General features: G+C 45.3%; 1 protein-coding gene across 2 annotated transcripts in view; it reads left to right on the top strand.

The window, feature by feature from the left end:
• The window catches only part of TMEM132C (transmembrane protein 132C), a gene marked incomplete at both ends in the record, with an annotated part of 190,908 nt that overhangs the window by 102,329 nt on the left and 63,159 nt on the right, over positions 1–25,420 (top strand). For both annotated transcript variants that reach the window (XM_082293692.1, XM_082293693.1), the window contains one exon: positions 4,085–4,231. In XM_082293692.1, coding sequence (XP_082149818.1) covers positions 4,085–4,231 — 147 coding nt within the window. The remainder of the gene's footprint in view (positions 1–4,084; positions 4,232–25,420) is intronic.

Raw genomic sequence — 25,420 nt, 5'->3', positions numbered from 1 at the left:
TCCCCCCTCCAGCCATCACTTCTGCATTCCCAGGCACTGCTGCTTCCCCGACCTTGCACTGAGCCACAGCTCAGCCATCCTCTGATGGATGCTGCCAGCTCAGCGTGCCCGTGAGCTAGCTGGCATTAGTGCCAGGCTTAGGGGAGCCAGGGACCTGCACAGCCAGGGACCTGCACAGCTTCCCGTGCTGTCAGCCTGCCTGGAGCCTCAGAGCCTTCCTCTGCAGGTCCTTGTCTGTAGCACAGCACACCCAGGCAAAGCAGCTCCGCTGGGATCCGCATTCTGAGTGTGGATTCCTCTGGAATAAGAGGGGTGATGCTCTCTAGCATTAGCACACATCAGCAAAATCATACACGGGAAGAGCTGTTGGGAGTGCTCAGCAGCCTGCCCTCTCTATAGCACTGCTGCAGGTAGCAGAACCCTTCCGTGGCCATCGCAGTTTTGCAAGATTACAATTTAAATTTAAATAGGAAGCTATAATTTGAGCTCCTTAAATCATAAGTCACATCTTCAGCTCTGGCTGTTGCTGAATCAGTTGCCTTTTGGTTGCTGTCTTTAATAGTTGTACAGTATTATGTCTAAATACTGCTGACATTTCTTGTAATTTGAGGACAGTGAAATGGAATAGTTGGATTTTCATCTACAGTTGATCAGAATGCATTAATTAGAAGCATCATTTCTAGGTTTGACATGTTAGGAAGGTGAGGTGCTAAATGGAAATCTTTGTATATAACTGACAGCTTCAAGTTGAAAATTAAGTATTTGCTTGGAAATTGCACATTTGCTGTGTGATTGTGTGGGTAAATAAATGCTTTTACTTGGTCTCGACACAAATTAAGTAATGATTCCTAGGTAAGCTGCTGGAGACTCTCTGTAATGGCTTTGAGATGCTGCTTGCTCTGCATGCCAGCAAAATCTTTTAATTCTCCATTTGAGAGATTTAAAGAGACAGTTATTTTGAGACAAAGCTGAGGCAGAGATTCCCGTGCTGTGAATTAATAACCTCAGAAGTTCAAGCAAGAAAATCTTCCAGTGCTCTGGCTGCCATGTGTTCAGAGAGCTTGGAACCCCATCCAGACAGAGTCCTTTACCCGGTGAGGGCTGGAGCTGACCTCTGGTGTTTGTGCTGTTCCTAAGGATGGGCTCTGCTCCATCTTTCCATTCAAGCTTTGCTTTTGTCAGGAGATCAAAAGCTGTGCCTAACTTCCAGCACACAGACAATCGTCCTCAAATAAAGGAGCTGCTGCCCTCAGGTTTTGTGCTTATTTAGTTTTGGGCAATTTAGTGACACTCCCAGATGGTTGTTCAGAACAACGTTGGAGAGGAAGATTTTGGCTCTGCTTTGGGTGGAAGTCCACGCTGACAAGTTATGGCTGGTGGATGCTTGCAGGTCATGGAGCTGTGAGAAAAGCCCCTGTGTGAGGACAACTTGTGGATAAGCAGAAATAGCAAAGAACTTTCCAATTGCAGTGGGGAACCCCACACTGAGGAAACTTGGAGAACTTCAGCTGTTTGTCCTCTCCATTTATTGTCACCCTACCCTCCAACCTTAAAAATGTGTAAATACTGTGAGATGAGGAGGGTAAATACAGGAAGCTGTCAAATCATTTGGCCTCCAGGTCCTCGGTCTCGGGGTTTATTGAGGTAGTATAACTTACAAATTTTTATGTACAAAGTTGGCGCTATTGATTTAAAAAAATGAACATTTAATCACAAGCATACAACAAGGTCAACAAATCTTTGGTAAGTAATTAAATAGACTTTTCCTTGCTAGCACTCAAACACCAAGTAAATAAAAATTGAAGTGAAAATATTTGTAGCATATGCGTACAGATTGCATTTGGAAGTGTGCAGGGCTCAGTTCTGTCTGACTTAATTCTGATTCCTCCATTGACCTTGTTATGTAAAACTCAATGCCCTTTTTAGAGGGAGAGTTGCAAATTGTGCTTCTGCATATTTATTTCGGAAGTTCAATCTTCTGGGTGTTCATACCCTAATTCCAGTCCTAAGTGCAATCACAACATTGATTTTTCTCACTAAACATAACCTACTTTACCCTGGGATGGAATTTTTTTTTAATGGGCTTTATATAATGGCATATGTGAAAACCACTCAACTTAATGCCCCATCCTGTAGTTAATTAACAAAATGGCATTGTAGCCGTGGTCTCTCATCCTCTGGCAGTGTGTATGACCACTAACCTTGGCCATACACAATGTCCATCCTAATTAACAGGAGCCCAGGTATTGACTGTGTCAAGCTTCATGGTGGAAAGACCAATTTGCAGCTGCTGACAGAGTTGTAATTCTGTTGAAAATCCAAACAGGGGAACCTCATTTTGAGTGGTGTTTTGTCATTTCAGAGCCTGTCTCAAGGAAAGCTGAACAAAGTATAAACTTTGATGAGTTTTTAACTTCCCTCCAGTTGCTAAATTGCAGTGTCCTAAAATACATCCAAACATCTCCTAAAATACAGATTGCCATAGACATGCAGCTGGATTTACACAGCTTCAAGATTGGCAGGAGTGTTTTATAAGTACTGAAACATTTATTTATTGTTCATTTATTTGAACTGCAGTATACTGGAAAACTTAATGGGAGCTTTAATGAACCTTCAGGAACAAATTTGATTCTTCCTTTGCCTTTCCTGTTTTCGTTTCTGAGTAATTCAGCTGAAGGCACTAGAGATTCATCAGGCTACTTTTACTAGAGCAAGGCAGGAGTCTGTAAAGCTCCGTGGTGTTTCATGTTGCAAATGAGAGAATTAATCATTTATGCTTTTATACTGAGAAGAAAAAAAAACCCTTTTCTTTTTCAATGCCTTAAATTAATTGTGTTTTGTTGGAAAACTGCAAGAAGACAAGTACTCTCAGTCATTCCTAACAACAGCTTTTGAGTGTTTTATTGGCTGAAGATGCAAAAGGACCACTTTTTTAAAGAAACGTAGGTGCCAAGTCCTCATAAATGTCAACAAGATACCAACATCTTGCTAGAGGATGATTTCTGCTCAGTAACGAACATTTTGTGTTGTAAAAGTATTTTAGAAAGCTGTGATTTTAAATTTAGCCTCTGTGCTGTGGTGAAGCCAGTCCCTGCTGGGAGAGGCTGTGGTGGCCACGCTGGTGGGTGTGGAGTCCAGCAACCCTTGCCCTTCTTCATCTGAGGGTGAGGTCCAGCCACTCACAGGGCTGGGAACCCCTGAGTGCATCCTCCTCCCCACACACTCATCATCCCTTTGTCCCTCACTGTCTTCAGAAGAGAAAGGCTGCATAACTTTATCTTCCCCATTCCTGGTGCTTTGTGATACAGCTGAGGATCGGCAGTTAAACATTCCGCACCCAAATAACGCCTTTGCTGGGAATTCTTTGTACAAATGCTCTTTAATTAGCAAGTGTTCTGTAATTAACCTTCCATGCAGTTGTTGCTGATGTTATTAGCATCACTAGATAAATACAGTTGGCTTTTCCACAGGGCATAACAACTAAGAGTGGCAGAAATCTGCATCCTGTAAGAACATCTCTGGGTTACAAAGTCTTGTCTTAACCAACACCTCTATTCTCTCCAGGCTGGAGATTTCAAACAGAAATGTCCTTGGGAATCTGTAGTAAAGAGGAAATTATCAGGCAGAGGAGCAGCAGTCCACTGATACCTAGAATAACATAATCTAGAATAAAACAGGTTACTAAAAATCCTCCTGTGGAGCATGCCTCTGTGCAGTGATGAGGCACAACTTTGTCTCGATACAGACAAACATTCCAGACTCTCCTGTGTCGGGACAAGCTTCTCTTTGGAAAAAAAATATTGCCTGAACAGAGGAAAGAACCTTGAGCGTGGGTTTTCCTACAGGTTCAGTTTGAATGCTAAGTCCAGCCTGCTGTTGGCAGAACAGAAGGCCGTGCCCAAGAAATGTGATGTTGCCATAGGTCTGCATTCGTGGTATCACTCTCTTATTTACTGATGGATTAGAAGTGCATCTAATGCTTACCTTGAAACCCATCTACTGAGATTCCCATGCCTGAGCTGCATTCAAAGATCCCAGTCCTGAATGAGTCTTGTAAACCTTTTATGACTGCTCTTTCCAACAGGGCAAAGGTGAAGAAAGGTGTGAACATTCTCGGTGCAAAGACAAGTGACCCCCGGCAGTGGGACGTGCAACAAGAGGTGGGCAATGGTGGGAAGCACTCAACCACTACAGTTATTTGTCAGAGGATAGCCCCAAGTTCAAGGAACAGGTATGAGACCTCGTCTTCTTCGGCACATTAAACTCATTTATGTCCACGATACCGTTCAGTGCTTGAAAGACTTAAGGCTTGTATTCCCACTGCTCACAGCTATTAAAGCTGTAGCCTGGATATCTGGAGCCACTCACGTTAACTGTGGTACCATCTGCTGATCTACAACGGGTAATAAAATTCATCAGTTCAGATGAAACAAATTAATAGAATAGACCTGCACTGGGGGCGGAGGGTGGTGTCATTTTGGTAGGAATATGAATATTCTTAATTTCAAAGGGTTTTACTGAACCTTTAGTTTTTTGGGTTGATGGTTTTGACCTTGTTTCTCTGAATGTATCACAGCCTCTGTGGCTGGTTCATCAAGCAAGCAGTGAATTCTTCTGCAGTGAGCCACTGTACAGGGTAATTCAAACCTCCCAGTGTCTCGTGTGCAATACAGAAGAATTCACTTCAGCAAACAGTTGCTTCTTCCTGAGCTGGAGGTTCCTTTGACCTGCTGGTGAGTGTCTGAGGCAAAGCCCTGTGGGCAGCACTGGGATGAACTGGGCTGCCAGTGCCTGCCTCCCTCTTTGCTGTGTTTTTAGGGACTTGGTCTGGCTGTTCCACAGCACAAAAGCAGGGCTTTCTCCATAAGCAGGATTGTCTTCCATGGTGCACAGTAAAGTTGTGTATTTTCAGTGAAAATTATTTTGCTCCTCCCAGGCTTTGTCTTAATGAATTCTCACAGCACTGCTGTACATTAGTCCATGCAGAGAATTTCCCACTGTAGAGATCCAAAGAATGCTTCCCCAGCTCTGTGATTATTGTTAGCCCCAAACCTGGGCTCTTTGAAGAGCACCATGAAATCTTTGGTGGATGCTGGGTTGGTTATTGCTTTGTACAATTCCTTCAGGCACAGAGAAGCTGAGCAGTTTTTAACTTTTGTATTCTGTGCCCAAATATTGGACATGTGTAAAGTTTAGAAATTCCTCTTGCATGAGCAGCTCCTGATGAGCTGATTGTCTGATTCAGTGTGTTTCCACTTGGTGACTGATCTCTCCCTGTCTTTATCTCAACCCTGAGCCTTTCATTCTGTTATTTCTCCCTGTCCAGCTGAGGAGGGGAAAGATGGAGCTGCTTTAGTGGGCACCTGGCATCCAACCAGAGTCAACCCACCTTGGGACTGGTAAAGGGAAAGAAAAAATATATCATTTGAGGCTGCCAGGAGTAAAAACTAAACCAGTTTGAAAGGGAGGACACAGCTTTAGAACAGCATGTAGCTCTGAGCAGATTTGCAACTGCAGAACCATAATAGTCAGGTTATCAAACCCCACATTAAATCTCCTCAATCCAATTTGCATGAAGTCTAATTAACCCATAAAAATATTTCTGGCACTAATTATGCAAATAAAACCCAGTGTTTTGATTAATGCCTCTCTCATTTGTGTATGTAAATAGTTGCTGTCTTCTGAAAGCGTGATGAGCCCTGGTTTGAGAGAAATGTTGGTGTACGGGGAAGAGCTGGGTAGGGACGCCTGGGGGTGTGTACAGAGATCCTGGAGGGAAAGCACACGGTGTAGTGGGCATTACTGAGATTCTGAGTGTCACTTGGAGCCCTCTGCACAGAGCACTAATACTCTATTAAGGTAATTTAATTTGGTGGAGAACTGCACGTCCCTAATGGGATCTTCCTGTGCTGCCACCAGCTCTTCCAGGCTGGTTCAGCAGTGCAGTCCGTGGAGGGGATGTGCAGTTCTGTACCGAGGTCAGTGTGGGTGTGAGGTGCAGTTCTGGAGTTCCAGCACCAGCACTGGCTCATCCTCCCTGCAGCAAACTCAGCCAGCTCAGAGCTAATATTGGTTAATTTGTGTAGTAGAAGGAGCTTTCCACTGTGTGTGCTCAGGAACCTCCCTGCTGCACCATGGAGAGCCATTGCCCTCTTTCCCCTTCATAGCCCTAGAAACACGTGCCCAGACTCAATAAAAATACTCATTTTTGTTTCCATGTCGCTTTTCCTTTCTTACACATTTCTCTGTCATTAGTGTATGGATATAATCCCATTGCAAGCACTTTGAAACAAGCAGTGTGAGTCTGTGTGCAACAGCACCTAACACCCTTTCACATTATATAAATAATAGAACACAAGAGGTATTTTAGATACATCACATCAGTAATTGTTTACCATTACCTTTTGAGAATTTAAGTGGGTCATGCTTCTTTTACTTTTTTAAGAAATACTTTGTGGTGCTGAAGCCAGGAGCCAGATCTTAGCTCAGATTTATTCAAAAAGGCTTTGTAACTATAGCAAGTAACTGCAAACAGCTTGAAATCAGCAATGTTTGTGTGCCTCATAATGCAATTTCTGCTGAGATTCAAGTAGCTATTGATGAGGATAACAACAGTGTTGATTAGTGAAAACAAGCCTTAGACAACTGCTTGCTTGCTTGTTTCCCTTTGTTGTCTCTGCTTCTGGAAGTTTGATGTGTGTGCTCGGGGTAGACAAAAGGGTATTTTTGGTTACTACTGGAACCAGTTCCATATCTCAGGATTGCCTCTGTTTGGTTCCAGCCTAAGGCTCGTGTGGTTGGTTTCTGAGGTACCACACTGACCTGAGAACAGCCCCAGCAGAAGGGCTCCTGTCTGCTGTGTAGTTTATTCTGGGTTTGCATCACAGGGGAGGAGAGCTGTCCCAAGGCAGAGCAAGGGCTATTTCTGTCATTTATTTGGGGTTTTCTTCTAATATAGCAAACCTCCACCTGCTGGCTTGCTGTCAGCTGTGAGGATGAGAAAGACAGGTGAAGGGTGGGAGCAAGGAGGGTAAGGGGAATTCCTTAGGCTGGCTTCTCTGCCAAAGCAAAAGCACCAGAGCATCCTGTAACTGCAGTCTCAGGAACTCAGAACTGGGTCTGATCTAGACCTAACTCCTCTTGCTCCTGCAAACCTGGGAGTGCCCTGGAACAAGCTGCCCTCAGTCTGCTCTCGGGCTGACATTTCTGGCCCTGGACTAGCACTTTGTATGTGGAGGAATGGAGTCACCCAGCACTTTGGGTTTCTGTCAGCCAGGCAGAGGAGCTGAGTGCAGGGAACAGAGAGATTTAGAAAAAAAACTGACATAATGGAAAACTGCTGTGATGTAGCACTTTATCCTCTTGGCCTTGAACTTTTGGAGAGGCCTGTGGGCTTATGGCTCTGCAGCCATCTGTCTGATAAAGAGGCAGGCTCGGGAAGAGTGCTTCCAGATGTTGTGTTTGTGTTTCAGGCCGTGTCACAATCACTTCTTCCCTCTCGCCACATGTGCGCACGTTCTGTTGGATTGGGGTTGTTGTGGCTGTCTGTTCACACTGTCTGGGCATCACTGGAAACAGTAATGATATTAGGAGGCTGTGTTTTGTATCATCAGGATGTGGAGGAAAGCAACAAAGCCACTGCAGATCCCTCCCCTGTCTGGTAGCACCATATGCTGCCGAGGGATGTCGGTGAAATGAATTCTCTTGTGATTGAAAAATAAAAGGAAAATGTGTATGTACAATGTGAGTCAGGCTTGAAAAAGTGTGAGCCATGTGGAGTGTGTCTGCCTGTACCAGAACACAGCCAGTCTGCACCCAGCATGGGAACAGACAAGAGTAGTCACACATTATGAGCAGGGTAGGTGTTATTAATTATTTCAGAATCTGGGTCATCCTGCCCTGGCAGTTTTGGGTCAGAGTGGTTTGCAGAGCTCAGCAGAGTGGCAGTGGTGTCTGCTGACCTCAAAACCTTGCAGCTTGACCAGAGAGCACGATTCTCACAAGGATTCAGAGCTTTAGTGCTTGTGGGTCAGGATTTTTTCATGCCAGTTGTTTATCCTTTTGACTGATAATCGAGGCAAGAGCAGAGCTGAGATGGCACATGCCAGTGCTGTAGGTGCTTGGGAAGTTGTACACATCTTCAGGAGGTCACATCTGTGTGTGCAGGGACTGAGCTGTACAAACTGTGGAGATGCTTTGGGAGGAAGACACCAGCAATGGGTGTCTTAGACCATTAAACCCTGAAACAGAAACGATTTCCATTCATTTACGGGAAATGCACATCTGAGCAGGCATTATATGTAGATATATGAGCCGAAGGAGAGCTCAGGAGAATCTCCATTCTTCACTGGATGTGGGGAGAAACACCGTCACAAAGGATGAGGAGAAGGCTGAGCTACTAAATGCCCTCAGTTGAGCCGAATGAAGCCTCCATAATTCAAGGGAAGGTTGGGAAAAGGGCCCAGGGGTGTTGGTTGGCAGCTGGCTGAACGTGAGCCAGTTGAGTGCTCAGGTAGGGCAAGAGGAGATGCCTCAAATTGCACCATGGGAGGTTTAGATTGGACACGAGGAAAAAATTCACCACTGAAAGGTTGTCAGGCGTTGGAGCAGGCTGCCCAGGGAAGGTGTCCCAGGAGGTATTTGAAAGACAAGTGGATGTGGTGCTTGGGGATGTGGTTTGGTGTGGACTTGGCAGTGCTGGGTGAATGGTTGGACTCGGTGACCTTAATTAAAAGTCTCCCATCCTCACCAAGTCCGTGATTCTGGCCTTTTGTTTGGAGCATTGTGCAAATTTCAGTGCAGCCTTTTAGGCTGCTGGTAAATTACTGGTGCAGCCCTGGGAGCTTCCAGCGTGAGTCATTCTTGTGCTGTGCATCTGTCTGCTCCCAGTGGAACGTGGAAGTGTGTGTGGTGTCCATAACTGCATCAGGAGTTAGAGCTGAGCCTTTCCTTGCTGCCATAAAGATCCCTTCCCTCCCTGCTTTCTCATCTGATTTCCCAAATAACTTCTCTTTGCCTGCTGTCCTTGCCCTGTGAGGTTTCTCTTTGTTAGGATGCCCACTCCAGGTCAGGTGAGGGCACAGATGTCTCCAGTGTGCAGCGGAGGTGCCGGAGCCACGCTGGACATCTGCACATACGGATGAGGCTCAGCCAGCTGTGCCGAGGAGCAGCATCTTTTCTAGGGCACAGAGGACTGGGGTTGGAAGGTGGCTTCCCAGAGGAGCCTTTCATATGGCTCCTGTTTCGCTGCTTTGAATGTCAGGAGTGTTTATTGAAGCCTTGAGCTGGGAGGGAGGATACAAGGATGTCTCTGGTGTCTCTCAGGAATAGCTGCTGCGGGAAGGAGGCGGCTGCTCCGTTGTCTCTGGCTGCTGCAGTGTCTCAGGGAGCGTCTGCACAGATTGTCTTGGGAGGGAATATTTGTTTCCTAGAGCTCCCTGTGCCCTGTGTGGCTGTGGGGTCAGGGCAGCCTGTTGAACCTTGTGCATCCTGAGTGGCTCTGGGTTACTGGGCAGGCCTCGCTCACCTTACGGAGAAGTGAATTCCATGGGAGCCCTCGTGGACAAGGACCCTTACAGAGCCCAAAGGACCCCTTCTTCTCACTCCTTGCGGGACTGCAAGTTCAGAAAGGTACCATTTGAGATAAGTAGCAATTGTCATGGCAGCAGCACAGGTTTGGGTGGTGCTCCTGCAGCAGCTGCCCCGTGCAGGGCCGGAGCGCTGGCCCTGCCAAAAGCCGGCAGCGCCGTCAGAGCAGACCCTGCATCCAGCACAGACCGTGCTCTGCTGCTCAGCAGCAGCAGTCCCTCCTCTCCAACAGCCTGACTGAGAAAACAAACTGCCTCTGCACAAGTGGTGGGCAGGAGAATAACGGAGAAGTGTTTTCTTCCTGATCAGGTGTTTCGCAACGTTCTCTCTTCTGTTGGAAATTCAAAGCAGGGGGTTGCAATCTCATGTGAGGTTTTTGAAGGCCAGTTGTTAGGTGCTGTTGAAAGGAATTTTCTTGTTGGATTTCGACAGAACCTCTGTTAGACTTAGTCCTCACCATTCAAAAACTACTACATTAATCTTTATAGATAACTTAAAATAGTATTAGCCAAGGAGTAAGGCATGCCCATAAGTTTTTTATCTAAGAGAAGAAATTCGAGATGAGTAGAAAGTAGAGATGAGATATAAAAATGCATTAAAGAGATCTACCCATGATCTCTACAGAACTTTCAGTTGCAATAATTTTTTTTTTTTTTTAATCTCCTTTGGAGTTCCTGGGTCTGTTCGGAAGCAAAAGGGCTGAAGCTCCAAGAGAAAGGTCATTCTTCACATATTTCTTGCCCAAATGAAAGCATTAAATTTGTTTGCACAGCAAATTTGTATAGTTTGGAGAAGCTTTTTACGTACTTATCAAAACCAAGTGCTGGAGGCTCAGTCAAAGCCTGCAGTAACCCAGCCTTGCTGAGAAAGCTGCAGCCAGTGCCTTCCTTGCTTTCCAGGCAGGTTGGATATATTGTTTTATTTCATTAGAATGTAAATAGAGACGAGCCCACACAAACAGAATAGATGTGCAATCGTGGAATAATGGGACAACAGCTTTCCAGTCGTTCCAGACTGATAGACAGGTTCAGTAATAACTGCTAACTCCTGATGTCCAGGGTGAGAGGATTTTCTGGCTCTCTGACAAGGTAATCATTTCTCAGGAGCGACCTGCAAACACAGAGTCTGCTTTTCAACTTTCACTTAGGCTTGGGAACGTGTTTTGAAGCACTCCTGGAATATGCAGGAGGAAAGGCTGCCCGTCCCACTGGCATCTTCTGCCCCACACTGCTGCATTCTGGCCCCTTGCACACAGCAATCCCCATTGTAATAACCTGTAATTCACAGTGAAGTTATCCACCAGAATCTTCTCCTGATGCAGCATATTTGTGGGCTGACACTTCTGCTCCTTTTCTCTTTGCACTTTAAATCTCCTTTGGGGCAAGGTCAGCTCTTACTTTTGTGTGCCACTGTTTGGATGGTTTAGCAGCTATTGTAATGGAGCCTTCCTTGTGATTTGGAGGCAGTGGAAGATAAGAGACAAAAGATGCAGAACTGGGGAGGAGGAATCTGTGCGTGTGTATTTTTTCTCACCCTGCCTTTGAAGCAGAAACATCTGCTGAAAGCCACAAACAGCTGAGTTCAGCAGTACCACATCACGCTGCCAAGCAACTCTGCTTCCCTCTGTAACTTGCACAGCAGAGGAAATAAATCAGTCAGGCAATAAAGAATGGAGCAAATTTAGGAAAAAGTGCCAAAAGCCAAACCTTTCAAGAATAAAGTGAATAAGAACTTTGTTAGTATTCGGCGAAGCAAATTGAAATATGTTTCTTACACATGTAAACCCTCTGTGCCATTGCTGCCTGAGGAATTTTGTAATAACAAAACTCCTCCGAGCTAAAGACACTTAAAACTGGTGAGGAGAGACCTCTAGAAAGCTGACTACAATATAATAAAAGACAATTAGATGATTTTAAATATTTTTTCCATCCAGTGTCTCTGTCAGATCAGTCACAGCTGACCAACTAATAGTGGTGAAGTATCACCATCGATCTGAAACCTTTACATTCCTTACACAAAACACAATATATTAGACAGCTGAACCATTTGTTTCTGCACTGGCTTACTGAGATATACTCTTCTAGTCAAAGTTAACTTTGGTTTGATGTGTTACTGCCTATTTAAAGTACAGATAAAAAAAAAAATCTCTATTTCTTGTTACATAGTAATGTGGACTGCTCTGTGAAACAGGTGGAAAATTATTACATAAATGTTAAGTCTTTGTTGTAATCTTACAAGTTAAGCAAGGCTGTTAAGAAAACCAGTTGGCAAGTGCTGGCGGGGAGGATTTGGGGATGTGCTGCTGGTGCTCTCCTGCTCCCCGCTGGCAGCAGAGCCGTCCCTGCAGCCCCCATTCCTGCCTGCCCTTTTGCTTCAGATCATTAAGTTGTGTTCCCAGCTGCCCCTCGTGCGGAGCTCAGTCAGCTCCTTGTACACCTGCAGCAGGGGATGGTCAAACATGGCACAGTTTGAGGGCCTGATCTGTCAGGTGGGGTTGGTGCATCAGTCCAGGTGTGTTTGCTGCTCTGAGGCTCTCACATCTCAGGCATAGAAAACCTTGCTCCTCTCCTCTCCAGTTATCTCTGTAGAAAGGTGTTGGGAACTGCTGGGCTCTTGTCCTGCCGCTCTCCAGGGCTTTTTTGTGTTCCATGCACTCCTGTCTGTCTCCATCCACCTGCTGTCCCTCTGCTGGAGCAGGCAGGAGGTTCATTGATTGTGCAGCAAGGTCCCAGCACATGACAAACACAATAACAAATTATCACATCCCTTATCTGGTTAGTTCCCTGTCTCTGCCTGCAAATACTTGAATGGATCCTTTGTAGGCTGACAGAGATAATGGGAATTTGTTGCATAACTGGGAGCAGGCCCCATTAGCAGTGCCTCAGAGTGCAGGAAGCAGCAGCATTGCTGCTCTGCAAACGCTCCCAGCCTGGGAGCACTGTTAGCAGACACAACAGTTCATGGAATTCAAGCTGGACAGAACACAACTCAGCAAAACCCAGGGCTTCTCACATTCTCTGAGGATGGATTCCATTCAGCTCGTCCTGCACGTTTTACACAGTAAAGCAGGGATAATACATGACCTTTTACAAGCTTAGGAAGTAAAAATCTCTGCCTGTTATAGAAAAAGCAACTCCTGTAGTTTAAAGAGCTGTCTTGTATCAGAGATCATTGCTGTTCTCCACACAACTCACCCTTGAAAGAGGAGTTACTCTATTGGCTTCTGTAAGTCATCATTTGCAGATCATAATTTATCTGCAGCTCAGGCTGCAGGGAGACCTCTGGTATTTCACGTTCTGGGAATGACAGAAGATCTCAGGTTTTTTCACTGTCACTTCATGGTGAATACCAGCAAATACTGACATTTTAAAAGGCAGCCTTTTATTTTCAGAGCTGTGCAGCCACAGTCCCTTAAGTGTAAATCAGTGTTGGATTTGTGTTGCACTGTGTCAAGGGCTTGTACAAATCACCTGCTCTGAGCTGGGGTTTGTTCATGGATTGGTGGCTTGGAGGGGACATAGGAAGTGTTTGGAGGATTCTCTACATTTCCTGAAAGCTTAGCAAGATAGAGCCTGGCTGCTCTTTTGAAAGGTGGTAAATGTCTGTGAATGTCCCAAAAAAGGTCAAATCCTGGCTAAATAAGTCCCTGGACTCCTGTTTCTTTGAGTAGATGTTATGGAGCATTAAGATCTGTAAGCACATCCTTTTGTAGTGCTTTCAAAATTAGGGATGAAAAAACAAATGGGAGTAGCAGTGTTACACAAGAGTTGCTAATGTTTTTTGATGCACTTTTTCCTTAAGCAAGGTAATTCAATACTTTTTCTTGGAAAAATCTGTGATGTGTCCCTGTTGCTTGGGAGGCTCAGGATGAGGAGTGTCAAGGACTAGATTGAATCAGTCCATGTCCACTGGAACAACGTAGAGGGGTTTGTCCCACAGTCATTCACAAAAAACTTCTACAGCTTTGTTGTTTCTGCTTTACCAACATGCCAGTAATTTCATGGGGAAGTGAGTTTATTAAAGAAAACCAAGATGTTTGTTGTAGAGAGGCTTTTGGATCGATCAGTGCTGAATTCCTGATGGCTTGCCAGGAATTTCAGTCCCAGTTAAGTTTCCAGGGAAGAAACCTCAGCTTCATTGAAGCAAATGGCAAAATTTCCTTTGCAGACTGAATTTCACCCCAAGTTTAGAAGAAATTTTGACTCTTCTCTCCTTTCTGCTCTCTGATGTACAGCTCAGAAAATGAGGTAATCTCTCCCATCCAGGGCTGTGACAACAGCTTCCACCCTCCCCTCCCACGTGTACACCTTCATACATGATGGTAATTATTACAAAAAGGAGTTTGAAGTAGCACCCCATTGATTTTTGGCTTCCATGCTGCAGATTAATGGACAGAGCTCGCACTCTTTGTAATCACACTGGTAGAAATTCAATAATGACTGCCTGAGTACTCAAGTGATGAATTCAGACACTGAATTCATCCCTATTTCAACTATTTTTAATGAGACTGGCATGTTTAGCAGTGCCATCAGATGGTTTGGAAAGCGAGGTGCCCTGTCAACCAAAGCATCACTGCTGGGCCAGCTAAGGAGAATTTCAGTGTTTGCATCTGTTCTCTTACCCAGAGTAGGTCACAGTGTCTGTGTGGCATGGAATTCATTCACTGGAATGTACTGAGCAAAAGAAATCTGTGATGTGTGTGATCTGGATGCAGTACTCCACTAGAACAAGATTTCGGCCAAATCAGAGCTCAGCAAGTACCACTGACAATCCCCAAAGTAGCAGAGTCTCTCTGCTTAGTTTAGCAATTGTTCACTTAGGTTTGGAGGCTTTCATTGCATGTGATTATCATTTCCTGTGGTGTTTTTGTCATGTCTGAGAAAGTGCAGGAGCATGGTGAGGCTCTCCACTTGGAGATGCTATTTGTCAATTTTTATCTTGAGAAATGTCCAGAGATTTAATGAGACTGGGAAGGAATATTTAAAAGCTGAATCTCTTTGTTGCTGTATGTGTGTTTGGCTGTCTGTATGTGGGCAGTTCCACAGTTTGGTTATGCCTGCTGTGATTGCCTCACCAGCTGTAAAACCCCTGTACATTAGAGATAAACATTGTTTAAATGCAGGGTAAATTCCCAACAGAACGCCTGGAAAAGTTAACCTGGAAATCTCACAGTAAGTGCAGGGGACTTGACCACTCAGAATCGGCCAGAAACTCCCAGAACCACCCAAGAAGGGGATTGTTGCCATCTTCTGTTAATCAAAGCTGTGTTAATTATTTTGACAGGCAGCCTCTCCTGTTCTCTGCAGTATTTGTGGGGCTGGTAGAGTTGCTGAGGTGAGATGAAACACAGAGTCATCAAACATGATATAATTACCACGTCCCTCAGTGATGCAAATCAGCAGAGATTTGTTGTGGTTCACTGTGGATCACACATTAATTCATCATGTGGGTTTATTAAACAAAAAATATCCCACAAGATACCCAGAGTCATAGAGCAGCCTGCATTTAGAGCAAACCCAGGACACTCGAGGGCAAGTGGCTTTTACGTGTTGTGCATAAATAGGCTCTGACTTTTTAAATGTTGGAAAAGTATGAGCTCTTCACCACCATCTGCTCCCAGAGGATTCCTGATTTCACTGGCTTTGCTTTGACCTCGACAACTGGTTTTGAAGAGATGTGTCTGTAATTGGCAACAGGAGTTAAGACCCAGCTCTCAGGACAAAGAAATAACCAGGTTCTGAATTTGGAGCTCGATTCAGCGTTCAGTGAGGTCTAGGGAAGAATGTCCATTAGCTTTAATATTTCTGTGTTTGTGTGAATATATATCTTTAATTTAGGTCACACACTCTTGAGCCTGGAGCAAGAGCACAGCGGGGATGTGCATGAGCAAGAGAGTCCTTCCAGGCCCCAGAGTTGGGGCATCACCCACACATGGGATGGAGAGATGCTTTAACCCCCAAAGTGCACTAAATTATTTCTATTTGTTATTATTTGCCATCTTTCCTGTGTTTCCAGTTTTCAGTCCCCCATGTACATGTGAGAGACAGAGTCTCAATTTCAGTGACACTCTCAGGATAAACCCCAGCTTATGTGGAGTAAGCAGCTGACTGAAGTATTTATCAGGCTCTATTATAGCTGTTCCTGCCTGCTGGAAAATTATTCACAAATACACAAGCATGACTTCATTTTGCCAGGAAGCAAGACCATTAATCCTGCCTACTTTGAAGCCACGTCTTTTGTGGACTGTGGTGGGTAACTTATCTGTTCAGATTACTTAGATTGTTGGAGACTTCATCCCTTTGTAATGTTAATGACTGCTGAGTAGCTCAGCCCTGCATGAGAATTTTTTCTTGTATTTAAGACTATTTTTCTTTTCCATCTTAGGTTTTTTCTTGTATTTTCTGATCTTTGACTGTGCTTAGTTCTAAATTCTTGCATTTCTTATTTTATTATGTATTTAAATTTTTTTTATATAATACATCCTCTCAAAGGGGGATTTGGTTTCTAAGGAGTTAATTGCTGCGTGCTATTTTACTCATGAGCCAATTGAATCAGATAATTTGCTGTTTCCTGAGTAATGTCAGAGAGTGTACAGAAAGATCTTTTGTTCCACTGAAGATGTTAAAGAGGGTCTGAGGATTCCTTTCTCTGCAAATCCTTTACATGAAAGATTTACAGTATGTACGCTCCAAGATTTGGAAATGCTGCTATTTAAGCATCTACACGTGTAATTAGTCACTAATTGTTAGCAGCTCATACTCTCTTTAGCTTTTTTATTAGACCTGTTCCAGATATTGCTGAAATCAGATCGGGAGAGTGCGTAAACCCCTCAGTTATATAGCTGCTGCTGGTTCTTCACCTTAAGCAGGGAAAGATGGAATTTTCCAAGGCACTGGAGTGCCAAGGTTTGCACCCCTGAAGTTCAAGAGCTTTTTGGTGATTGTAGCCCCCAGGTCCTTTCTGTAGGACCCCAGCCTGGCCTGTGCTCCCCTGGGGACAGCTCCACCTCCCTTCCCAACAGCAGCTCCCTCATTTCACACGTACAAAGCACAATTGCACCCCTTGGAGGAACCTTTTTGTTTCCACCTTCTCCGTGGGTCAGTGCTGCTGGTTTTCTTACCAGAGACTGGCAGCCAAAATCCTGCTGGAGACACCCTGGGAGGACAGGATGAGCACGAGGGATTGTGGGGATCAAGGATGTGGAGCAGCAGCTCTGGAGCTCTGGTTATGGAGTGATTGTGAGGGATCACGAGGAGCAGCAGCCCTGGAGCTCTGGTTATGGAGTGATTGTGAGGGATCATGAGGAGCAGCAGCTCTGGAGCTCTGGTTATGGAGTGATTGTGAGGGATCACAAGGAGCAGCAGCCCTGGAGCTCTGGTTATGGAGTGATTGTGTTGGATCACGAGGAGCAGCAGCCCTGGAGCTCTGGTTATGGAGTGATTGTGTTGGATCACGAGGAGCAGCAGCCCTGGAGCTCTGGTTATGGAGTGATTGTGAGGGATCATGAGGAGCAGCAGCCCTGGAGCTCTGGTTATGGAGTGATTGTGAGGGATCACAAGGAGCAGCAGCTCTGGAGCTCTGGTTATGGAGTGATTGTGAGGGATCACGAGGAGCAGCAGCCCTGGAGCTCTGGTTATGGAGTGATTGTGTTGGATCACGAGGAGCAGCAGCCCTGGAGCTCTGGTTATGGAGTGATTGTGAGGGATCATGAGGAGCAGCAGCCCTGGAGCTCTGGTTATGGAGTGATTGTGAGGGATCACAAGGAGCAGCAGCTCTGGAGCTCTGGTTATGGAGTGATTGTGAGGGATCACGAGGAGCAGCAGCTCTGGAGCTCTGGTTATGGAGTGATTGTGAGGGATCACAAGGAGCAGCAGCCCTGGAGCTCTGGTTCTGGGAGCTCACAGGAGCCTTGGCTGCAGCCTGCCCCTGTTGCTCACAGCGCAAACACGCACTGAACGCTGAGGGCAGAGCTGGGGCTCCCTATCCCAAGGCTTTTCTGAGCTCCCCCATGCCCTGGTGATTCCCTCAGAGGCCGTGCAGGTTAGCACTGAACTCTGCACTGGGCCACCAGAGCCGGTGTCCCTTGGCTCAGCAGCGAGGATCTGAAGAAAAACAAGAAGCAGGGGGCTAATTAGCTGGGTCACCAAGTGCTCAGGCTTGGCAGGGGTGCTGGGAGCAGCAGAAGGACTTTGTGAGTAGGATGGAAGTGAAGAGATGCTTGTCTGGACCAAACCTCTCCTGAGCCTTTAAAAGTTTTCTGTCTCTCATTAAAATCAAGTGTAGATGATGTGGGCATTCCATTTCTGTCTCCCGTGTCTCTGTACTGCTCTTTTTAAAATCTTAATGCTTCTGACTCCAATAGCCAAAACATCTCAATTATTGTCACACTCCAAGTAGCTCAATGATAATAGTTCTCTACAGGGAAAAAAGTAGTTTAAGTGAAAGAAAGAGATTATTAGATGCAGGAAAAATATGTCAGCAGTCATTCTCTCTTTGCTAAGTAGGTGTAACTTAAATTTTAAAAGAAAGTGTTGAAATTACTGCTCTTCAAAGGGAATCCAAAACTATAATGGTTGTTCTTTTTTTAAGGAAAGTCACATTTCTCCTGGGGCTAATGCCATAAGGTTCTTTGTTTGTACTGAGAACAGCAGAGTGCTAAACAAAGAACAAAGATTGATGTTATTAGAGGGAGATCTGTGCACTTATAATTTCATGGTTTATAGTCTACCGTTCCTGGTGTTGGCTCCCTTCTGTGCATTTCTACTCACTGGGCTATAGAAGCAGAGTTTCCACATTGCCATCAGTCAGTGACAGCATTTTGACATTTGTCCAAGGTTATGTAGACATCTAACCCCAAATTTGTTTCTGTTGATACCTGAAAACTTAGCCCTGCAAGTCTGGAATTTGCAGGCTTTCCCAGAGTTTCCTAAAGGTGTATAAAGTTAACCTTCAAGGTCTGTGTAGGGCTGGTGTCCCTCTAGTCTCTTCTCTGAACCAGTTTCCACATTCATCAGTCTTTTTGCTGTGAGACCTACTGATGTGGGTAGAAATGACCTCCCTAACGTGTCCCTCTCCTAAGATATATACTGGAGATAATGGCTGTTATTCCTCTCCTTGACATTCCAGGTTAAAAATACCAAAAGCACTCAGCTCAGTTCTCCCACCAGTTCCAGTCAATTTCTGGGAAGGACATTGATTTGATTAATTACCCTTTTGCAGCAGCAATGTGCTGGAAGTTTCTCGGGTGACCTCTGGATCGTGGAATTGCTGCTGCCTGGGAACTCTCCGTGGCACGCAGAGCTTTGGCCTGGGCCAGTTTGGGCCCATTGTGTCAGAAGGGGGAAATGGTTGATCTCGTGAATCCATGACATTCTCTTCAGCCCTGTGCACTCTCTCCTAAGTGCTGTTTCTCTCCAGTGATGCCCAGAAAGCTGCCCACGCTCTGGGACTGCTGGGCTGGAGGAGAGCTGGGTGATGTGTCGTGGGATGCCTCAGCCGTGCCCTGTTGTCATCATGGGCCACCCAGACTTGTGTGATGCAGCCCTTTTTCATTCAGCTTAAACTTCTGCTAACACTGGTTAAGCCCCCAAAGATAGGAGCTCTTGTGTGGGGTGGTTACAGTCTCTGCACTTCACTGCCAAAGCTGTGGCAAGCCAGGGAAGGCTGTGCTGCTGCTTCTGAGTGTGTGCAGGCTTCACTTCTCTCCTCCCCACCTTAATCTTGTTGCCTAAAAGTGTCCTTTACGAGAAGAAAGCCCCAGTGCTGCAGGACTGGCTGATGTGCTGGGGACCTGCCTGCACAAACTGCACTGCCCAGGTGCTCACTTGTCCTTTGAACGTGAAAAGACAGCCAGGTGGAGCCTGGGGTATTGCTTGGTACAAAGCAAACATTTAAAAAGCACCGAGTTTCAGGTCCTTGCTGGTAATGGAAAGTGCTATTTTCAAAAGTGCCATTTGACATTTAGAAGATTAACTGGTATTGACTTCCTGTGTGAGTTGGGCTCCTGAGCATCTGAGTCACTTTTGGAAACCTGAGCTGGCCATCTGTTTCACTTAAGCTTTGCAGTGCCAAGCGAGGCAATGCATAAATACTTTGATGACTATAGTTTGTAGTACCTAAATTTAAAAAAGCAGTTATTTCAACAGCCTGACACCTATTGGAATTTTCAGAACTTCTGGGGCCTGGAATTCCCAGTGCCTGGGAGAAAGCAGATGCATTTGAAAGCAATCAGTTTGAAAGGAACTTGTGTTCTTGAAAACCCCAGAGCTACCCCAGCACTTTTGAGTGTGGCAACAAGGTACTTCCAGAAATTTCACCAGCATCCCAATGGGACTCTGGCAGCAGACGTTGAACTTGAAAGCAAAGTATATTTCTTGAAATGGAGCCAAAAAGTGAGATGTAAAATGATAATATATAACATAGGGACCTCCTAGTGCAAATTTGTGTACAGACTGAGAGGGAGAAGGTAAGAGAGGAAATGCAGGGCCCTGCTCTACGTGGGGCTGCCTTATGGAACTGCAGGGAAGGGCGGGGTTGTGCTGAGCAGTGGCTGCTAGTTTTTGGTTAAAGATGGCACTGCAGTTTTTTTACTCCATTATACATAACTGTGTGTTGATTGTTTTTAAGGAATTCAGAACAATGGCTCATGTTCGAGTTTTTCCTGCAGCTGGGTCGGGAGCATAGAACAGCGTTCATTTTATGATTTCTTAGCTTTAATGTGAATTAAACAGTCGTTGGACTTTCTGGATGAGGTGGGTCTGGACTGATTAACATGAGAGTAGATGCAAATAATTTTTAAAATATTTGATTCCTACTATACAACTCCCTGATTTCCTTTATACCAATGTCAGAGCACTCAAAGCCTCCCTCACACAGTAGGCAGAGCTCTGCAAATTCCTCAGGACTCAATTTAAACATGGGTGTATTGTTTGTGTCCTCATTTCTCCCATGAACTCCTGCATGACCTTGGGCAAGTCACTTCATTTATCTATCCCCCAGCTCTGATAACACGAACTAGGTTAATAGTTCTGTACTCCCCAGAGCTGTGCATAAAAACTCTGTCTGAAAGCAGCAGGAGAAATGTATTAGTATTGTTGCTGATGTTATGGATCTATTTAAGCAACGTGTCCTTATGGACTTGTGCATCCTATGAGGAGCCCCTCTGAAGGCAGCAGGACTGTTTACACATGGAAAGTGGTTTGCTGGACAGTGGCCAGAAAACAGGGATGAACCCATAACCAGTAGATATTCCCCAGGGCATTGAGCAGCAGGAATGATGGTTCAGAGCTGTGTTAGGAGGGTGGTGAGATACAGAAATAATTGTCGTCAGGATTTAGGCATTCAGGAGGCACAGTCTGCTTTGCATGTAAACAAAATGTACATCTTGAGGGAGTCTGTGTCTTGGCTAAATCTGCTCATGTATAAATCCTCTTTTTTAGGCTTTATATTTTGTAATCATTGTAATTCAAATTCAGCTACAGTCCACAGGATTTGCACATTTTAGCACCATTAAGGAAGTCAATAGGAGCTGTGCATCCCACTCCCCGTAGCTGCCCTTCAATAATTAACTCCTTCCCCTCTCCTAAATCTGACATTAGGGACAGCAGCAGCACTTGAGACAGCCTTTGAGAGCGTTCAGCCTGAGAATCTGCATGTGAAGGACGATTGATTCAGCTGTTGTGTGTTTGTCTCTCCTGTCTGCCTGGCTTTCCTGGGCTGCTGAGCTGCTGCCCTGTGGTTGCTGGGTAAGCCACAGCTCCAGCCATGAGCAGAAGGTTGGCCCAAGCCCTGGTGATTCCCATGCCAGGGGATCAGGCTGCCAGCAGCACGGCCCCTGAACCCTTTGGTTTCCTTCTGATGTTTGTTTGGCATCCTTCCCATCACACACATTGCGTGGAATTAACCAACTGCATGTGCTCTGCCAGCTAAACAGATTCCTCACAAATCCACTGCTGAGACAAACTGATGCTGGGACAGGAATCCCCATTCTGCTCCATTCTGCTGCCATCCCTTTTGTCCTTCCTTCAAGTGTTTCCATTTCCCGTCGAGAAGGTTGTGAGTGTTTTGTAGCAAAGAGCTTTCCAGGAGTGACAAATGCTGCTTTGCCCACTGGAACGGGAGGCAGATGTTCCACGGGGCAGGACAGAGAGAAAACACCCAGCTTTGCCCACCAGCCATGGCTGAGTGTTCTCCCTGAGGTTAAACATGGAGAACCCAAACCTGCTGGAGAGGGGGTGCTGAACATCACCTCAATCATGCCTGCTAAGTATTGTAATTGAAGGAAAGGGATCCTCAATATCTGTGTTACATTTGGAGCATTTTATTAACTCAGAGAGGAACTTGGGGTTGGCTTTTTTTTTCCCTGGAGGCAATAGTAAAATTTGACAGGTGATTTTGTAGATGAAGACAGTAAGCAGCTGTTGAAAATGATAATGTCTGAGTGGTTTTGTTGTTTCTATGAAAACTTAGTTACACTCATTTTAGATTAATTTTTCATTGTCTTCTGTAAATGAGAATTGCTTACACGGCTGCTTCAAATGGGACTTTGATTGCTTTCCATCTACTGCCAAAACCCTAAAAGACAAAAAAAATCAAATGCATAAACCCACTTATGAGCAAAGATACAATAAATTCGTGCTATAGTGCATTTTAATTCGATAAATTAAAGTTTTGCTGTGCAGCAGTTTGTGTTCATGTGTGAGAGAGGCGGATACATCAGCCACTTAAATTCAGCACTGCGTTAAACAGCAATAAAAGCAATTCTGGCTGCTACTGGGAGCTTTTGGTGTGGTATTATGGAATTTCCCAAAAGTCTGAGAATCAGTGTGGGAGAAATAAAATTAAATGTACTCATGGAAAAGGAAGTGCAAGTGCAGTCTTGCAGCAAAGCCACCAGAGAGGGATGGAGAAGGCAGAGCTTCAGTTCACTCGCAGATTTCCTGTGCTCACTTTTTTTGGGAATGTGGAAGGAAGGGGCTGCCCTTGAAATCCAGGCACAGCACTGAGGGCTGGGTCCAGTTTGTAGCTTCTTGGTGGGATCTGGAACAACTCATTTTTCAGTTTATCAGTGGAACTAACAGACATCCTTTCACACTTCTTGTTTGTTTTGTCTGAGTGTGGTCACAAAGTCTCCTGTTAAGTGAAACCATCTTTGTAGTGCAAAACACTGCTTAGGACAGCGTTGTGCCAGTACCCAAAAGAAAGAAGGCAAAATAGGTACAAAACGTCTAAGCCATGATTCAGCCCTGCTTTGAAGTACATCAGAGGGATTTCAAGCTTGCACTGACTCCCTTTTGTGGGTGATTTCACCCAGGATGGATCTTTGTTTGGGTCTGGGGAAGTGGTCAGGATCTATTGTTTGTGAGTTCATGGAATGGTAGGGCAGGTGTGAGTGAAGGTCATCTGCCTGTTTGTTAGATCACACACTTAATAACACTCGACTCCTGTGCTGACCTTTTGCAGAATCTTGTTTTGGCATAAATGTCAGGAAATGAAAATATCGATAAATACAGTGCCAAGATTTAAACTGTAACTTCGGCTTGCGGGGAGCAGCTGTTTGGGTGCCTTCACTTGGTTTTGAAACCTTGTGCATCAGCCAGTCCCTTCCTATCAGTACCTCTGAAGATGTTTCTAATGCACATCATTTGCCTTTGCAAGGCTTCACACCACAAAGAGCATTGTTCACAGGGGGAAATCACTGCCTCTTTAACAAATGGATACTCCAAAGTTCACGGCAGAGCCGTTTTTTATAACTTCTTCACCCGAGGAAGTTCAGCTCAGATGTGCCAATACATTTCTTAAGGAGCTCCCGTTTTCCTTCCATTGAGCCAGTTCTTCTGACAGGCTTAATAGGAGGCCAGGGAAGACAAATGACTGCTGTGAGATGATACAGTCACTCCATGACCCCACAAAGGGCTTTACACAGACTCTTAACACACATGGACCTTCCAGAAGCCAGCAGCTGATGGAGCTGCCTGGCTCCTCCCGGTTTCCAGAGCTTGGAAGGAGGGAGAGAGGAAGGGGCAGCGAGCGAGGGAGGGAATTTATCTGTAAACAGAAGAGCTGGTCTGAATCGCCCTTGGCAGTGCTCCCCTGCATGGAAAGGGCCCAGGCTGTGTGGTTAATGTCACAGGAGGTGATGGTAGAGCTTGGCCAGCAGAGGATAACGTAAATCTGATGTGCAGTTTGAGAACTGGGAGTGGGGAAGGGGAGCAGATACAACCTCAGCTTGACAAACTCAGCCTGTCCAACGTGTTTTCTTGTGTCTGTGTCACTTCCCACTGTACACACAGAGCATTTCATTCACAAGTCCGATGTCCTCAGCCTTTGGCTTGTCACAGATGGTTTTGTGCTTGCCAGTAAATTACATCAGTGATTCCAGAAGCCCTTTTTTTTTTTTTTTGTCTGCTGGCACAGGTAGGACATGGAAGTACAGTTCGATAATTTAATGCAGCCAGTTTAGACATTCTCTGTTTTTTCTCTTCCCTCTCTCTGTCCTCTTCACCAAGACATTTAGTGTCTTGTTGATGATCTGTGAAGCACATCACCAACAAGAGGAATTGAATAAAAATCCACTGATGTCAGGAAATAATGTCAATTTACACTAGATGACATCTACTGAGGATGAAGAGACAAACTCTCGTAGCCTAGAGCATTTCTTACTTGCCTTAGGCATAATTTTGTCTTTATATTTGAATACTTGGAGATTGGTAATCCTGTAAATCCCTTTTTCTATATTCAAAAAGCTCCATCTGCCTTGGGAAACCCTTTAAATTAGTCCTAAAGGCCAAGTCTCTTTATAGAAATAACTGGATAGCACAGATATCATATCTGCAAAAATAACAGCCAACTTCCTAGTGAAAAGTAATTCTTGGAAGAGTTGGCAATGCTGCTAAAAATTATTAAGAAAATATTTGTCCATTTTCAAAGGGCTTTTTGACTGAATGTCATGTAGATATGAGCATGTTTGGAATGTATAACAGACCCTGAAGATTCTCCCATCTAGAATGGGAGAATCCTCTCTCGTTCTGGTACAAGCTGTGTGTTCTGCAGCCAGCAGCAGCAGGGTATTTGCAGGGATTTGTGCCCTGTGTTTGCCACTTCTGTGTGTACCATGTTGGCCTAGCACAGCTCTCCCTCTCAGAGCAGCCCACCTGAACACTCCTGGAGATCCAACTCCTAATGTCACGTTGCCCTGCAGAGATTTTATCTCTGCATTAGCCAGAACTTTAAGGATCTGGAAGGGGAAGTTTCTGTTTCTGTTGAAATAATCCCCAAGCAAAGAGAGCTCCTGTGTCCTGAGCAGTCCTTTGCAGCTGACTGCTCTGACCAGGGATGCCACAGCACGGGGCTGGTCCCAGGTGAGGGCAGTAGCACAGGTGTGGAGCAGAGGAGAGCCACACTGTGACCCCAGCTCACTGAGGGGAGCGACAGCAAAGGGAGCACCCATCCCTCGTGCAGTGCAGCCGGGTCATCTGTGGGAGCACAGCGTTACAGCTGCTGGAATATTCAATAGCAGCCTGCAAGCAGCTCTCTGCTGGTGGAAAAGGTCATCTCTTGGTTTGCCTTGGGCTTTAGAAAATACTTTCAAATTGTCCTGGCTTCTCTAAGCTGACAGTGCTGCTGGAGAGAGCGCCTGAGGGTACGGGAGAGGTGACACTGGAACTGTGGCCCCACTCCCATCAAAATCAAAAGCAGAACAGCGATTGACTCGAGCCAAAGTAAGGTCAGGTCCAAAGTGTCGCACGTCCCATGGATCAGTGTTGTCATCATGCTGGTTTTCAGACACAGGAGAACGGGTAGCAGCACTCAGTGCACAGTTTGGAGAGATGTT

The sequence above is a fragment of the Coloeus monedula genome (genome assembly GCF_965178545.1).
Source record: "Coloeus monedula genome assembly, chromosome: 18".
Taxonomy (NCBI): domain Eukaryota; kingdom Metazoa; phylum Chordata; class Aves; order Passeriformes; family Corvidae; genus Coloeus; species Coloeus monedula.
This window is presented reverse-complemented; position numbering and strand designations above follow the sequence as displayed.